Source organism: Giraffa tippelskirchi, chromosome 2 (assembly GCF_054371585.1).
Source record: "Giraffa tippelskirchi isolate mGirTip1 chromosome 2, T2T-mGirTip1v1.2.pri, whole genome shotgun sequence".
NCBI lineage: Eukaryota > Metazoa > Chordata > Mammalia > Artiodactyla > Giraffidae > Giraffa > Giraffa tippelskirchi.
In genome coordinates, this window is record NC_137276.1 from 112,852,444 (window position 1) to 112,869,028 (window position 16,585).

Sequence of the window (16,585 nt, forward strand, 5' to 3'; positions counted from 1 at the left end):
GGATCCTCAGCCACCCAGCACCAATGCCATATCAAGCATGTTTTAGGCACTGGACCAAAAGGACACCACCTCTGCCTATGGGCTCATGTCCCAGCAGCTTTGGGAACATGAATGCCAGCAAGCCAAGAGGATATCAATTCACTGCACCTCAAAGTCTGCTTTTTCCTTCTCATATTCCCTAGGTGCACATTCTCTTCGTTCAAGTGTCTGGGGCCTTGGTCCTCTTTTCTAGCACCAGGAATGAACTTTTGGTCCCTCCCAGTATCTCTGGGCTCAGGGGCATTGCCGGGTGCCTGCTGGGCCCTTGGAATGCAGTCAGGCCCCTTGGAAAGGCAGCGGCGCTCGGGTCACCTGCTCTCCTAAATATGCAACGTCCAAGGCCAACTGCAGTCGGATCTTGTCATCATCACTCATGCCACTGCCACTGAGCCCAGCCAGGTTGGCAGGAGTGGTTCTCCTGGCTTGTTTGAGCCTCTTCAGGCTCTCCTCCATCTTCCTCACAGAGTTCAGGACATCCGACACGGTCTCATAGTATCTTGAACATAAGACAGAGAGGTCAAAGAGACGTAGTACCAAATACATCCACGAGCTTTTTGGACCAAAAAAGGGATTTTTTAAGTTAAAAATTCAATTCCAATAAAAGATCAGCCATGGTAAATACTGTTTAAGACTGAAAGAAAAACAGGGTCTTGACTCTCTAGCATTGTATTCCCTCAGAATTTAAGAACTATGTATATGAATTTTGTCTAAAATGTCCATCCTGAACACTAAGAGAAATCACAGGCCAAAGTCTTTCCTATAGCAAGGCTGACCAGCAGCTCATTTCCCAAATGTAAGTAGCAAATTCATTTACAATCAGTTCTAGGAACAGCTCATCCTTTTTAAAAAGTATTTCAAGAATTTTAAATAAAATTAATTGCCTTCAAAATGATTTCCAAATTATAAATGAGCTATATTTCAAAATTTTATTTTCAAGCTGGTTACCTGGCATTTAGAATACATTTGCCCACAGAAACCACATTATAACTCGTTGCTGTGTTCTAAATTAACTGCCAAATGCTGCTTAATTCATAAGCAGTAGAAAGAAACAAAATATTATTGCAAAATTAATAATTAAAATTCAACAACAAAATCAAATAATATATTTTGATGTAACTCAATGCTGGATTTGGGGAAAATAGTTGGTTGAATTAGAACTGAAGAGACATTCAACTAGACATTCAACCAAACTGAAGACCTCCTCTAGTCTCATTAGCTTGAGGATTTGACAGCAATCCTGTAAGAGTTATAACTACACTTCACAATGAACAGGTTTGCTTCCTTGATTACCCTAGTCTCCCCAGTGCAAGTCTGCTGATTATCTGGCATGACTGGAGCCATTATGGACCGACAGAGTTGAGGAAAAAGGACCTGAAAGGAGAAAGTGTGCCTAGACTTGCAGAACATTCCTACATCAAGTGACATTAAGGACAGTCAAAGGCAGCGCGCTCAGGGGGACTGTGGAATATGCCTGCGTCCCGAAAGGTGTGTGAGCTGTGAGAGGCGTGGCTGGCGTGGCTGCAGGCCAGGCAGAGCCTTGGCTGGGGTGGAGTGAGCACAGATGGGAAGAGACTGGGTGCCCACATCCAGCCTTGTCCAGTGATGAGGCCATAGACAACAACTTGTGATGGTCCCAGTGATCTTTGACTTAGGACTTTTCTAAGAAAGTCCAGAATAGTCTACTTGTAAGTTACTTACTTATGCGTGCTCTCAGAGAGAGTGGCTTCTAACCATTGCTGAATTGTGGCTTGCTTGAGCTTGTCCTTGTGCCCGCTCTGAAGCTGGTACAATGGCTTCAGAGCGCTGTCCACGTAAGAGGAGGCTGTCACTGGCACCTCCTGGGATAATGTTGGTAGAGGTTAAAGACAAACAGAAAAAGAGAAAGTAAGTTACTCAAACCTCATGTTCAAAAGGACATTACTAAGGTACCAGTTTTGAGACACATACAAGTGCTGTCTACAGAAAGACCCTGGAGACCAAGAGGGAGCCACAGAGGACGATGGCCGGAGCTGACTGGACTCAGGTTCCCTAACCTTGTGTTCACACAAATCACCTGGCCACTTCGTTAACTCTAGGTCTGATTTTGTGTGTGTGTACTGGGCAGGAGGTGAGTGCGGCCAAGTTTTGAGAGCACGCGTTTATAACAAGCTCTAACCGGTGACCATTTGCTGCTGCTTAACAGACCACCATTTAAGAAGTGAGGATCTAGGACTTCTCTTAATTTTGGTTTCTTCCTCTGTAAATAAGGACACTAGCACTCACTTCACAGGAAGGATGACAGTATAAAGTGTTTAGTACAGTGTCTGACCCATGAGGCAAGCACTTTGTAAATATAACAACACCCTGCTGATGAAAAAGGGAAAGCTGGTAGATTCCTAAAGAAAAAGTAATGAATTTGGCAAACTAAAATAGGTCTGTCTCTCCCACTTCAGACCAGAATATCAGGAGATTAGATACTCTTGCTGATGTTCCCAGAAGTGGAAATTCTGCTATACGTCCTAGATTTTAAAAGGAAAAGGAGAATAGCCACAGAGATGAGTTCAACTCGTCTCAGGACCCAGCCCAGCCACTCCCTGCATCCAGAGGAGGGGCTGGGTGGGAAAAGTAACACCAATAGCAGACCAGGCCCCACACTGGGTATACGTGTAGAAACTCCAGGGATATTCCAAAATAGCACAATGCTGTAGGACATTTTCACAGCTCCTGAGACTAATTTTAGTTGTAAATTAAAATCCAACTTTACAACCAGGAGAAAAGAAAATTAGAAGGAAAATAAGAACTAGCAAGAATGAAATGAATATAAACACTTGAGAATAAGAGTTCAAGAGAAAAACTAAAACACTGCTAAAAACAAATTCCCCAATTCCTATTCTATAAAGTGAAGACAAAGGAGAATTTGACTTTGAATACCAGTATAAGCTCAATTTTTCACCTTATAAATACCTTTAAATGTAACTTTTTTATACCATATCCAGTAAAAGACAGAAGCAGTACTTCCAATGGCAATATAAAAGAAATAAGGTAAATTCAGATCTTCTCAAATATAGAATATGAAGCCCAAAAGAAGGGCAGGACTTAAAATATTTTATTAAAATGCTTTCTTTGAAAATACTATTTTCCCTTAAGGCCCAAAGTCCATACTGCCCAAGTCCAACTACCTAAATTATGTTTGTGCCAAGGCCCTGGCCATCTACTGAGGAGCCTCCTTCTCACAATTGAATGAGACGGATTCTGCCCTGGAGAACCTATTTCTATTCTCACTTAACCATTTCTTCCCTCTCTGGCCTTCCTGATACATATTTCCCCACCTCAAAATTTTTTTCAATGAGTGCACTGACCTTATTGGTTCTTCGGTACAGCCTGGGAACCTCCAGGGCACTTTTCAGGTGACTAAAGCAAGACTCACTTAAGTCCTGGGTGATTTTCTCACTCAAGGCGGGTACACAGGCAGACAAAGACAGCTGGGAGTCCTCCAGGGCTGCTGCGGAGATGGAAAGATGTGTTTTATCACTCTATTCAAGCCCAGGCCTAAAGAGAGTATACAATAAACTAAATCAAATCAAATTATTAGAATTAAAATATCTAATTCAGAGAAGTTAAAAATCACAGAACAGAATACAGAAACAACCAAGGATTTACCACTAGAGAAAACTATTAATTAAATATATTCTAGTCTCTAAAATTCTATTTTAAGTTATCTCTTATTCAAAGATTTGCTGAATCTAAAGATTCATTTTTACCTGAGATGGAAGAAAAATTCTTAAAGCCCATCACTTCAAGTTTTGGCTTGATTGTTTCTAAGAGTTCTGGAAGCTGAAATAAATATGCAATTTATATATTCAGTTACTTTTTATTAATCAAAGGAAGAGGCAATTCTATATGCACCTACAACTCTAGAATGTTATTAACTAATGATAAAACTAAACTCGGAACTCTCAGTAACTTTCATTGGAAGAAAACAAAATTCTTAATTAATGCTTTTACTAGAAAATAATTCAACAACATGGAAAATCATATTTTCACAGCTATTAGCACTATTCTGTAGCTCCCCTCAATACCAAAAAAATCTTATGATAAAGACCATGTTTTTGCTCAACACGTACAGTATTTGTCCAAGCACCACAAAACACTTAAACCTGAAAAAAGCAGAATTATGTATCACAGCACTTAAACATAGTTCTTAAACAAAGTTCTATTAATGGTAAAAGCAAGAACATGAAACCTATGTGGAGGAAATAGGAAGATGTTTTAATAGTTCAGCACTTTTAAGGTATAAGTACTGGGTAAGTAGACTAGAAATAATTAGAATCCAACACATTCAAGACCATGGCTCCACAGAGTAAGCTGAGCTAATGAGGGCCTGGCTTGCTCCTGGCCTGTGGCGTCACTGCTCAGGGGAAGCCAGGGCTCCAGGCAGGCACGCTGTAGACAGGCTGCTACCCAAGGAGGAGAGCATGCCAGTCAGGGGGTGGAGACAACACCAGAAGGGAGGTAAATGGATGCTCTCTCTTAGGGGCCCTGGCCCACAAGTCTAAACCCCATGAGGCCAGACAGTGAGAACACTGAACTCCACACTTAGAATCCTCTGTGACACAGGCTCACCTGCTCCTGAAGCCTGTCCAGGTCTGTGACCACATAGACAAGTTGAGTGCTGGAAATGGAGACAATGGGCTTTGTTTCAGAAGGGCCACTTGCTTGGTCTTCGCAATTTCCTTGGGTGATAGAAAGATCTTTGCTGCCAGTTACCAAAGGCTTTTTAATATCCTTAGCATTTTCATTAGAGATGGGCCTGAGTAAAAGCTGAAAAAGGATTTCAGTGATAAAATGTTTCCACCTGCAAGATACATGAGCATGTAACTCTACACAAAATGCCAGCTGTCTACAAAGTATTAAGTGAAAGTTAACTCATGAAAAAGTGTCAGACTTTATTTTTTTGGGCTCCAAAATCACTGCTGATGGTGATTGCAGCCATGAAATTAAAAGACGCTTACTCCTTGGAAGGAAGGTTATGACCAACCTAGATGGCATATTTAAAAGCAGAGACATTACTTTGCCTACAAAGGTCCGTCTAGTCAAGGCTATGGTTTTTCCAGTGGTCATATATGGATGTGAGAGTTGGGACGGTGAAGAAAGCTGAGCGCCAAAGAATTGATGCTTTTGAAGTGTGGTGTTGGAGAAGACTCTTTAGAGTCCCTTGGAGTGCAAGGAGATCTAACCAGTCCATCCTAAAGGAGACCAGTCCTGGGTGTTCATTGGAGGGACTGATGTTGAGGCTGAAACTCCAATACGTTAGCCACCTCATGCGAAGAGGTGACTCACTGGAAAAGACCCTAATGCTGGGAAGGATTGGGGGCAGGAGGAGAAGGGACGACAGAGGATGAGATGGTTGGATGGCATCACCGACTCGATGGACATGGGTTTGGGTAGACTCTGAGAGTTGGTGATGGACAGGGAGGCCTGGCGTGCTGAGACTCATGGGGTCGCAGGGAGTCGGACATGACTGAGCAACTGAACTGAACTGAACTCATGAAAGGATACCATATCCTGTCTCTCCAGGTAGGTGTGAAAACAGAAACAGGACAAACTTTGACCCTATGTGCATTTCCCCTCCTTGACTTAAGTAACAGTCAAAAATAAAGCAAGAGGTCCCAAAACTAAAGGAAAATTAAGATCTGGAACATCACAGGTTTTAAAAAGTTAATTAACTGCTTAAGGTAAACAATTTACTGTATTTACTTAATAAATTATTATCATAAGGGTAAAAAATAAAAGTCTCAACCTCAATTATGCTTCAAATAATACAAACGACATAAGTGTTCTCTGTATAATGGATTGCTACAAGGGAAAAAACCTAAGAGAAAAGCACTTGCATCGAGAAAAGAATGGAATATTCTAGGTATAAGAATAATCACTGGCTGGCATCTTGCTGGGGATGATGAAGCAAGCCCAGGCCTCACAGAATCATATCAAGTCCATGGTATCCCAGGAACTGCACGATCTTCATGAACAGTTTCATAGGGCACGGTGCTCTACTGAGATGACTCTGAGTAGAGGGAGGCAAAGGAGGAAGGGGAGAGGAACTTGGATGGAGCACCATTATCTGCTGGGCACCTTCATTATCAGTTTGCTGGGCAAGAAATCTCTTTACTCCTCACAACAAGAACATGTAAAAGCTGTTTTCCTGTTTTACAGATGAAGAATCTGGGATTCAGCCAATTTCCCTAAGACCACAAAATTAAAGAGCAGCAGGGCCAAGGTCTGACTTTGACTTGAAGCCTGTGCTTTTTCCACTGAAACACTCTCCTCCAGTTGACAGAGTGCTTTCGTGTCTGTGGATGATGGCTTCTCCATGTCATCTTTCCTAAACTTCTGCTCACGCTCTCTTATACTCATCACCTTGCACTGGCTGGGGTGTGTGTCTGTCATGAGCTGTCTGTGCAGCAGGCATCTCTGAGACCTGGAGCGGACCTGGTGGGGCCAGGTGCTCAGCACTGGACCACATGAATGCTCCTGTGGCTTTATGCACAAAAACTAATCAATCATCATAGGCATGTGAATATCTAATACATCCAAGCTGAAAAGGGTTTCTGAAACGAAGGGAAGGTTAATCAATTTTATGACCTTCTAATCTCAGCCATTTGGTGTTTTTAAATTTCCAAATATTAAGGAAAAATATGCATATCTTTATCATCTTCATTAAAATGATCATCTCTGTTTTATGGTGCCTCTATATTGGAGGCACCATACAAAGATTCTGGTTTTCCTAAGGGAAAATGAGGTCAATGCGGTGTTTTTCGAAAAGACAAAGCAATGAATATGTGACAACTGATGCCCCTAGAGGTCACATAAACAAGAGTGAAAAGGAAATCCAGTGAAAAGGATAGAAACTTGGGTAGTTGGACTATAGCCCTTGCATCAACCTCTCATGACCACATGGGCTTTAAAAATCTTGGCACGTTTAGCTTAATCTATCTTTAATTCATTTCAGTCTTGATTAGGGATGAGCACCAGCCAGCCCTCACCTCCTTGACAAATATGGAGTACCGCGCCAGAATCTGCAGCGTCAGTCTCCACAGACGATGCGCTAGCAGCGGCAAGAACATCTTGTCAGACCAGCACTTCTGAAGGCTGCTCCACATCCTATGAGAAGCCAAAAGGCGATAGGAGCTCCCAGCTAGAAGTAAAAACGCACAGTTAAGGAGTCGCAGCAGAAGGGCTAACAGCGAAAATCTTCAAGAGTGAAGCCAGTGACATTCTGAAGAATCCTATGAGGTCAGCAAAGCTTTAGGGAGGTGGTGTGGACAGCCAAGAGACCATAATGTGTACACATTACTACATCTCTCCTGTAACGCTGTTTTCTAATTTTACATGACTCCTTCTCCCAGGTATTTGATAAATATTAAACATATATAACAATCAGGAATAATCAGTTAACGGTACTTTATAATAAATCAACAAATGCGAATTGGAGTAGCAGTCACTTGCAAGGGTTTAATCTTGGGTTTTGAATTTGTCCTGTCTTCTCTTCCACTCCTGAATATGCTATTTAAATATAGGAAGTCAATTACACATGGCTACTTATGCAAGGACAGCTGAAAATAAACTTTTGAGGCCAAAAGAGTGCAGTTTAGATGGAACTTGGCTGCACAAAAGGGAGCACAGTGGAGTGGAGCTTTGTGGCGACGGGAACAGCCACCTAGGTGAGTAGTCACCAGGGATGCCTAAAGCATGACTAGATGCAAACATGTCTGGGAAGTGTAGGCTGACCCCAGTCACCTGCCCGCTGTCCCAGGACTGGGGCAAGGGCTCTGGAGGCCTGAGGCAGCAATCCGAGCTGACAGTCATTCTCTAGAGGGAAGGGTCATTCTGATCCTTTACCTCAGCTTGAGAGGGAAGTGGAGGGTGGCCACATGGCTACAAAAAAGGCTGTCACTTAAGCACAGCAGGGGTTATAGCCCCTTGACACATTATATTCAGAAACGAAAATGTGGTCTCCTTACCGTGTTCTTAAAGCATCCTTTACATCGTCTCTATATAGCTGGAAGCTCTATAAACCTTTTTTTAAAAAAGAAGTTAAACTATATCTTCAGGGTCTAACTTACTTCCCTGGTGGCTCTGATGGTAAATAATCTGCATGCAATGCAGGACACCTGGGTTTGATCCCTGGGTCAGGAATGGCTACCCACTCCAGTAATCTTGCTTGGAGAATTTCATGGACAGAGGAGCCTGGTAGGCTACAATCCATGGGGTTGCAAAGAGTTAGTCACAACTGAGCAAGTAACACTACTGGAAGATAGCAAAAGGTCAAAGTGCTCCCAGGTTGCTAAGGCCACCAAGAAGACTTGGTGAATGGAATTAACCCACTTAATGATAGCCTCTGTCACTTTGAGGATGTTACCTGGTGCATCTTCCAGGACATCTGTAAGTGCGGCTTCTAAGGATCCCGCTATTTCTCTAAATCTGAGAGAAAAACAAGAGTGTAAATTGCTGTTTTCTCTGCTTCAGGTGACTGTCCCCCCAACCTCCCCCTGCCCAGGCAACAGGACCATTCTCCTGCTTGCTCGTAGGGCCAGTGCCTCAGAGATGCCCCTGCAGCCCTGATGCCGGGCCTCCAGACTTTTTTTCTTACTGAGCAGGAAATAAACTTATCTGGATTACTTGACCAGGAAGCCATTTCTGGCAAGTCCCACCACCTATAATCAGGTAATCACTTCAGGGCCATAAAACTGGTTTTTCCAGTCCTCTTACCTCCACACTATCAGAAGAAAGCAAATGTCCCTCAAACTAAGAAATGGAGAAGCTATATTCTGTATCTTTGTTTGCAGCTTGAAACATATCACTGAAAGTAGGCAGTTAAACTAGAACAAGTCTCTGCCTGGCACTCATCAAATGTCTGCTGCCCGTCTCTCATGCTGCTATTGGTATCTGCATGCCCACCCTAAGGCTCAGGATCTGCTTTCTCGGTGGGTTTTCTGTTTTCTCTGCTGGGCCATTTGTCATTTCATACCATCTTTTCACAGACTTCTGTTTTAATATCTTATGTGGACACATTTTTATGACTGTGAAATGAAACAGTGTGTGTATTTATTTTCCCACCTATATAACCCTTCCATGTTCATACTTTCTTTACCATACATTCTTCTGTCACTCACTAGTTCCCTTGCTACCAATAAATTCTGACACATACTTAACATCAATTTACCTAATCCATAATCTTGGTTTTTTTGATAGTACTTATATGCTTTTTAAAAGCAATTCAGAGACTGATCTTCAGGAAACTGGAGAGTAAACGGAGCAGCACTTCATACAAAGAGCAGCAGCCCTGCTCTCAAAGGCCCGAGTTGCTGAGAGCAGAGGACTCTGGACCACCCTGACTGCTGGAGCTAGCCGCTCCCCACAGCTTCCCTATGCCACACAGAAGAAAGAACTCAGCAACTGCCCCGTGAAGCTTGCGAAAGGCGGGTCTGTCCAAGCAGCAGGGAGAGGCACAGAGGGAACAAGTGACAGAAGCGAAGTGGAGGAAGAGAAGAGAGCATTGGAGAACCGCAAGGAAGGCGGTACTCCTGAGCACAGTGAGGAGGAGAGGGCAGGGGTTGCCCTGCAGTGAAGACAGCAGACCAGCTCCCGCATTAGCCCTAGACCCCTACTCCCACATTTTACCCAAGTGTACTAATACACAAAACACAGGAAGTAAGCTTCAACACAGAAAAGGCCTGACACTAACACAGACCTGGGACTATCTGATTGCTACTGAGAGTGCAATATTAGTACTGATATTCCTTCCTAGAAATTTGTTGAAACATCACCACCCTACTGGCATTTAGGCTTACTTTAAATGACCCTGAAGTGAATCAGATAGCAATACAGCTTTGACACTAGCCATGTTTACAGAACATTCTGTTATCCCAGAGAATAAATAACCCAACCACTGACAAAAATCAACAGAATGGTGTTCTATAAAGTATTACTTGAATTTCTTTTTAAGTGGAAGAGCAAATGCACTGAAAACAGGTTCCACACTTCATAACTCAAATGTAACTTTTTTAATTTCATAGATTTTAAATAAAACTATTTACAAAGAAAAGTTAAGCAATTCCTTTGAATGCTTATGGCTAAACTCTGGTGAAGATTAAAAATGTCTTTCATGGGACTGGCTGAGTTTCAGCATAGTTTAAAAAAAGCTTGCAAGTCTTTAAAAACCATTCTAACTGAAATGCTCTAGTTAACACCATTCTATGAAGGAACTTACTGTGATCTCATTCAAGAGAATCTGCAAAAATGGCTGTATTACATCTATTTTTCTAGGGGAACATACATTGTTAAGAATTTATCCTAAATTGCCCCAAATTGTCTACAGGACCACTTACTGACACTGGTGATATCATTATGCTATCTGGAAGGAAAGTGTCACCATTTTCCAGAATACTCACCAAGATTATACAGGAAGTCAAAATAATAACTACAATTCTTATAAATCGATGGATGGAATCAGCTACAAAGAATATTTCAAGAAAGAACACTCTTCCTGATTCCCTCTGAGGATAAAAATGTTACAGATGAGCAAAACTACAGATGAAGGATAGGTCTGCTATTTGAAGCAAGTGATGAAAGAGGAAAATGGAGAGGAAGAGCTGCTAGGTGACCAGCTCTGTCTCTTCATGGTGAATGAATACATAGCACCTAGGAATGAAGCTGGGCCTGGTCTAGCTCCCTTAGAGTCTAGCGTTCTCAGCTTGCTAATGACAAAAGAGTAAAACTTAATCCTTTTGTCATATAAGCCAGAACTTTGGCAGTCATGATACTTCTTGTGCATTTCTGCTCTAAATTGTTTCCCAAGGAATAATATGATGATCTCCAAGAAGGGGCTGTGAGATGGAGTTCAGTTCATCTGAACTGGTGTTCAAATTCTATTTCAGAAAGGTAGAGGTGATGGGAATAAATTACTGACCTTATTTGAAAATAAACAGGCAAGTTCCACTTATTATTGAAGCTGTGATAGGCAGGATGTGCTCTTAATCTTTTTACACTGGCCTGTGATCCACATTGCCGTTCAAATGTTCTTACAAAATCCATACTTATGGTATATTTCTAAAATAAGAACAAACAGGTAGAATTTTCATTTTAAGTAAACTAACCAGAATCGGGATCATATACTGAAAAATAGAAATCAAGATAAAGATCATCACACAGAATCATAGGCTTAAGATCTCATTAGGACCTTACAGGATCTTCCTTTGAAGATCCCCACACTGAGTAATGCCCAAAGTAGTTTTATGACTTGCTCAAGGTCTTAGGTGGCAAGCCCATCAAGAGACCCAGGTATTCTAAGTCCAGTGGTCTTTAAGTGACAGCTCTCACTCATCTTCTAGGGCACCCCTAACTGTCCATTGGAACCACAAGAGATCACAGATTGAGTGGTATAATATTCACTGCCTTTCAAGAAGAAGTAGAAAATTTAAAAAAAGGAAAGAAAAGGGGGAAAAAAAGGGAAGAAATTACTCAAACCATGTGAGTAATTACATCATTTTTATAGATGGGACAGCATGAAGACTGACAAGGGGAATCTAGCAACACCACTAAGAGCAGCAGGTAACACTTACTTAACATATATCATCTGGACACAGTGCTTACAATTGTATTATTTAATTTACCCAGAAAACTACACTACTAGGTTAACTGCTTTTATTATCATCTCCCATAGAGATGACACGTCCTCTTCTGCTGAGGTTCAGAGAGAATTTACTCAGAAACAAAGCATGGAAATAGAGGAACCAGAAGCCCAGATAGTCAGCAGTGCAAAACTGCAGCTGCACATCCTTTGGCAAGGGCTCTAAATCCCCAGGCTCTAGGGAGAACACTGCAGGATTTCCCATGTACTTCTCACTTAAGAGAAGCTCTACTCTGGGTCACCAAACCAATCACCTAAATATGATGTCTGTGATTACATGGGAATTGTAGTACAGTAAACACTACTATAGTGTTAAATTCCTTTCAGCTGGTTTTGAGCTGCTGCTGCTGCTGCTAAGTCGCTTCAGTCGTGTCCAACTCCGTGTGACCCCAGAGATAGCAGCCCACCAGGCTCCCCCGTCCCTAGGATTCTCCAGGCAAAAACACTGGAGTGGGTTGCCATTTCCTTCCCCAGTGCATGAAAGTGAAAAGTGAAAGTGAAGTCGCTCAGTCGTGCCTGATTCTTAGCTATACTTACTGAATTCCCTAAGTGTGGTCTAGATGTGAGGAGCTGAGAAAAAGAAAAGTATTACTCAATCCCTTTTGGGATAAAATTACACCCTTGCATATAATGGATGTTAAAGGAATGCAAAAATACTTCTCTCTTCTCAAAAGCATGTCCCATTAACACTGAAAACTGAAAGCACTGCTTGCAAGAAATGTAACCATGAACATTAAGTACTGGTTTAGAATTCTAAAGTCAACATTTCATCAGAAAGCTTCATTTCTGAGCTGAAAAATCTCCTGAGCCTAACATGATCAATATGATTCTCTAAAGAGGGATGTAAAGGGTCTAAATTGCTAATGCTTAAGACCATTACTTCATTCTGCTTATGGTATCTATTTTTAAAAGCCCTATTTTATTTATTTATAAAGATCAATTTTATGAAGTCACAAAACTCAGCATCACACAACTTGTTGAAAATCATATTACTTAATTATATGGTTCAACACACTGTAACAAGGGCCAAGAGAACAGATAAGTGGTATTTCTGGGATAATAAAGTTCCAAATTTGGTGTCTTACCTGTTGTGAAGTTATTAGGCCCAGGCTCACCACACTCAACTTGTGCCTCTCTACACTTTAAAAATTAGTAAGCAAAGTGACCAAGCACAATTAGAAAACGAGGCAAATAGAGCTTCTAGAATTGAAAATAATGATAAATTTAAACAGGTGAAAAGGAATTTAGAAACAACTGAAGAAGGAATTCTTGAACTAGAAGAAAAGTCCCAAGAAATTACTCAGAATGTAGCACAAAGAGATGAAAAATAAAAAATTCAGGAAACATGAAAGATAAAGTGAGGATAATTAATTAAGAGTTCTAAAAGCAAATAATAAAAGAATGAGACAGAAGCACAACTGAGATAATGAATAAAAATGATATAGAAATGACTTAAAAAACCACCAATCCTCAGATTCAGAAAACCCAACAAATCTTAAATTCAGCAAATAAAAAGAAGTCCACACTAGATATATCACAATGAAACAGCACACCAAAGTCACTGGGAAAATTTTAAAAGGAGCCAGGGGAAAAAGCCATTATAACCACCAAGAAATAACAGCAACACCTACTTTCAAGTGACAAAGTTCAAAGTGCAGAGAATTCGACTTCCAGCAAAACTACCTTTCAAACATAAAAGGTATAAAGTTATTTTCAAACAAATATTAACTGAGGGTTTATCATAAAAAAGTAATTTATTATCAACAGAAATTCGTAACAGATGAATTTCACGAGGAAGGAAATCTAAGAGAAAAGGTATAACATCCAAGAAGGAACAATAAGCAAAGGAAATGATAAACATGTGGAATAATTTTGAGAGGGGGATGATGGCCATGTTAAAGCAATAAAAATAATGCCCAATTGGGGGGCATAAAAAAATCAAAATAGAACTAAGACCCTGGTAACTAATATATGGAACAACAGACTGGTTCCAAATAGTAAAAGGAGTACGTCAAGGCTATATATTGTCATCCTGCTTATTTAACTTATATGCAGAGTACATCATGAGAAACACTGGGCTGGAAGAAACACAAGCTGGAATCAACATTGCCAGGAGAAATATCAATAACCTCAGATATGCAGATGACACCACCCTTATGGCAGAAAGTGAAGAAGAACTAAAGAGCCTCTTGATGAAAGTGAAAGAGGAGAGTGAAAAAGCTGGCTTAAAGCTCAACGTTCAGAAAACTAAGAGCATGGCATCTGGTCCCATCACTTCAGGGGAAATAGATGGGGAGACAGTGGAAACAGTGTCAGACTTTATTTTTTTGGGCTCCAAAATCACTGCTGATGGTGATTACAGCCATGAAATTAAAAGACGCTTACTCCTTGGAAGGAAGGTTATGACCAATAGAGATAGCATATTTAAAAGCAGAGACATTACTTTGGCAACAAAGGTCCGTCTAGTCAAGGCTATGGTTTTTCCAGTGGTCATGTATGGATGTGAGAGTTGGGACAGTGAAGAAAGCTGAGCGCCGAAGAATTGATGCTTTTGAAATGTGGTGTTGGAGAAGACTCTTGAGAGTCCCTTGGACTGCAAGGAGATCCAATCAGTCCATCCTAAAGGAGATCAGTCCTGGGTGTTCATTGGAAGGACTGATGTTGAAGCTGAAACTCCAATACTTTGGCCACCTCATGCAAAGAGTTGACTCATTGGAAAAGACCCTGATGCTGGGAAGGATTGGGGGCAGGAGGAGAAGGGGACGACAGAGGATGAGATGGTTGGATGGCGTCACCGACTCGATGGACATGGGTTTAGGTACACTCCGGGAGTTGGTGATGGACAGGGAGGCCTGGCGTGCTGGGATTCATGGTGTCGCAAAGAGTCGGACACGACTGAGCAACTGAACTGAACTGAACTAATATATACTATGGAATGGCATGATTGGCACCTAAGATCTTTGTGCTGTTTGGGAGGCTGAAGAACACCAGTAATTTTAAATTCTGTTAAGTAACCACTAAGGTTACTTAATACACAAATAAACAGAGGGCAGAACTTCCAAATTAGTAGAGGGGTAAAAGAGAATAAATGAGAAAAACAAATTCCTGAAAGTGCAAAATACAAAGAAGGTGGAAAAGAAAAAAAAAAAGAAGAGAGAAGGGAAAAGAAGGAAGAAAAATGGGACAAATAGGAAGAACTAAAAAAACCGCAAATATATCAATCACTACGATCATTGTAAATTTAATAAATTACCTAATTATAAGACAAAGATTGTCATATTGAATAAAGAAATAAAAAAACAAAAATCAAAATCCAGAACAGGAACAGGAGGAGAGGCACCAAGAGGCTGAGCAACAGGGTATTGAGCAGGAGAGCGGGGTGCAGACTCAGGCCATTTGGCCTAGAGTCTTCATTCTTCTCCAGGACACTACATAACATCTTTAAAAAATGGAAAATTAACATATGGGTTTACTTTTGATATATCAACCACGAAGTCCTTTAAATAAAAAAATGATTTTTTTTAAAAAAAAGAAATATCAAGCCCTCCTAATCTTTCAAATTATATAGGACATTTTTATACTACACTAATAATTATAATAGTAATTATATAATATATACTACAATCCAATTACCACTTTTGTTTTCCTTCAAAGCGATATAGTAGAGTTCTACAAACTTAATTTTTCATCAAAAACAACTCTAAAGAGATTTGTTTTCAATGGTCCTTAAGATCTTTTTTAAAATTTAGATAAAAAACATCCATATCTAGTCATAATTGCTTCTCGATTGAATTCTACCTTACATTTTAAAAATATTCTTAGTCCCCAAAGTATCAGAGACTATGACTTGAATAAAACAATGTGTGTATTTTTAAGGTAAATGCTGGCTCCACAACTCAGATTGTGATTTTCAATAAACCACAGAACCAAGACTGTGCAAAAAAGACATGATTATCTCAGATTAACACCTTCAAGAATCAAGACAACAGAGGGAAAGGTACCTGGTGAAATGCATCAGGATTCCCAGGATTAAAAAGCGAGGGTAATTTTTCTTCTAATCCTCGTACTATTTCTGGCCAGACAGAATTCACCAAAAAATCATAGCCAGGAACAGTACTGCCCTTTTCACTGTAAGATAAGAGAAAAATTTCAGTCAAATACACCAGAAACATCTACTTACAAAAAGCAAAATTCCATTGTGGTGTTTTATTAAAATAAAAGTTCCTCAGCCTAAAATTTACTTCAACCTTTTAAAAACAACTATATTTGTCAATTATTTTGTTTTTAGGCCCAAACTTCTATTTCACTCCTTGATCTCATTCTCACCTAGAACCTGACACATCCTCTGTGTCCTGACTCCTACAATTATCACATAGCAGACAGCTGGGGTCAAGGATAATGGAAAACTACGCAGACTTGCCGTGGCACAGTTTTCTCCCCTAAAATGGGCTACCATGCTTATACACTAATCTTGAAAAAGCAGCAATCTAATACCACAAGAAAAGCAATCTTTGTATTCAAACTTAACACCACTCAACTCTAAAACACTGTAAATCACACTAATTTACCAATTACGAACAGCTTTGTGACTCAGCTATCTCTGATTACCTTCAGGTCTAATGTTCTATGACTATTTCATGTAAAATCTGGATTACAAATCTTACTACAAAAAAACTGATAACATTCTTGGTTTTCATATGCACATGCTTTATTTTGCATTGTCAGCAAAAAGGCTAAATTCTGAGCTTCTAATTCACACACTTAGGTGAAAGAGAACACTGAGATAAAATCATGCTCTCAGGAGCCATAGCACCTGAGTTCAAATCTCAGGTCATTTAACTTCTCTGTGTTTTGGTTTCCTCATCTTTAAAATCATAG

At 40.4% G+C, this 16,585-nt stretch overlaps 1 protein-coding gene across 8 annotated transcripts in view; it reads right to left on the minus strand.

The window, feature by feature from the left end:
- The window catches only part of COG2 (component of oligomeric golgi complex 2), a 42,800-nt gene that overhangs the window by 2,113 nt on the left and 24,102 nt on the right, over positions 1–16,585 (minus strand). For 3 of the 8 annotated variants that reach the window (XM_081574377.1, XM_081574381.1, XM_081574382.1), the window contains exons 9-17: positions 15,709–15,835; positions 10,988–11,127; positions 8,438–8,499; positions 7,062–7,213; positions 4,642–4,839; positions 3,780–3,852; positions 3,378–3,517; positions 1,738–1,877; positions 352–535 (exon numbers count right to left, since the gene is read on the minus strand). In XM_081574377.1, coding sequence (XP_081430503.1) covers positions 352–535; positions 1,738–1,877; positions 3,378–3,517; positions 3,780–3,852; positions 4,642–4,839; positions 7,062–7,213; positions 8,438–8,499; positions 10,988–11,127; positions 15,709–15,835 — 1,216 coding nt within the window. Of the gene's footprint in view, positions 1–351; positions 536–1,737; positions 1,878–3,373; positions 3,521–3,779; positions 3,853–4,641; positions 4,840–7,061; positions 7,214–8,437; positions 8,500–10,987; positions 11,128–15,708; positions 15,836–16,585 lie in introns of all 8 variants that reach the window. The other 5 variants (XM_081574376.1, XM_081574378.1, XM_081574379.1 and 2 more) reach the window with 3 other exon arrangements.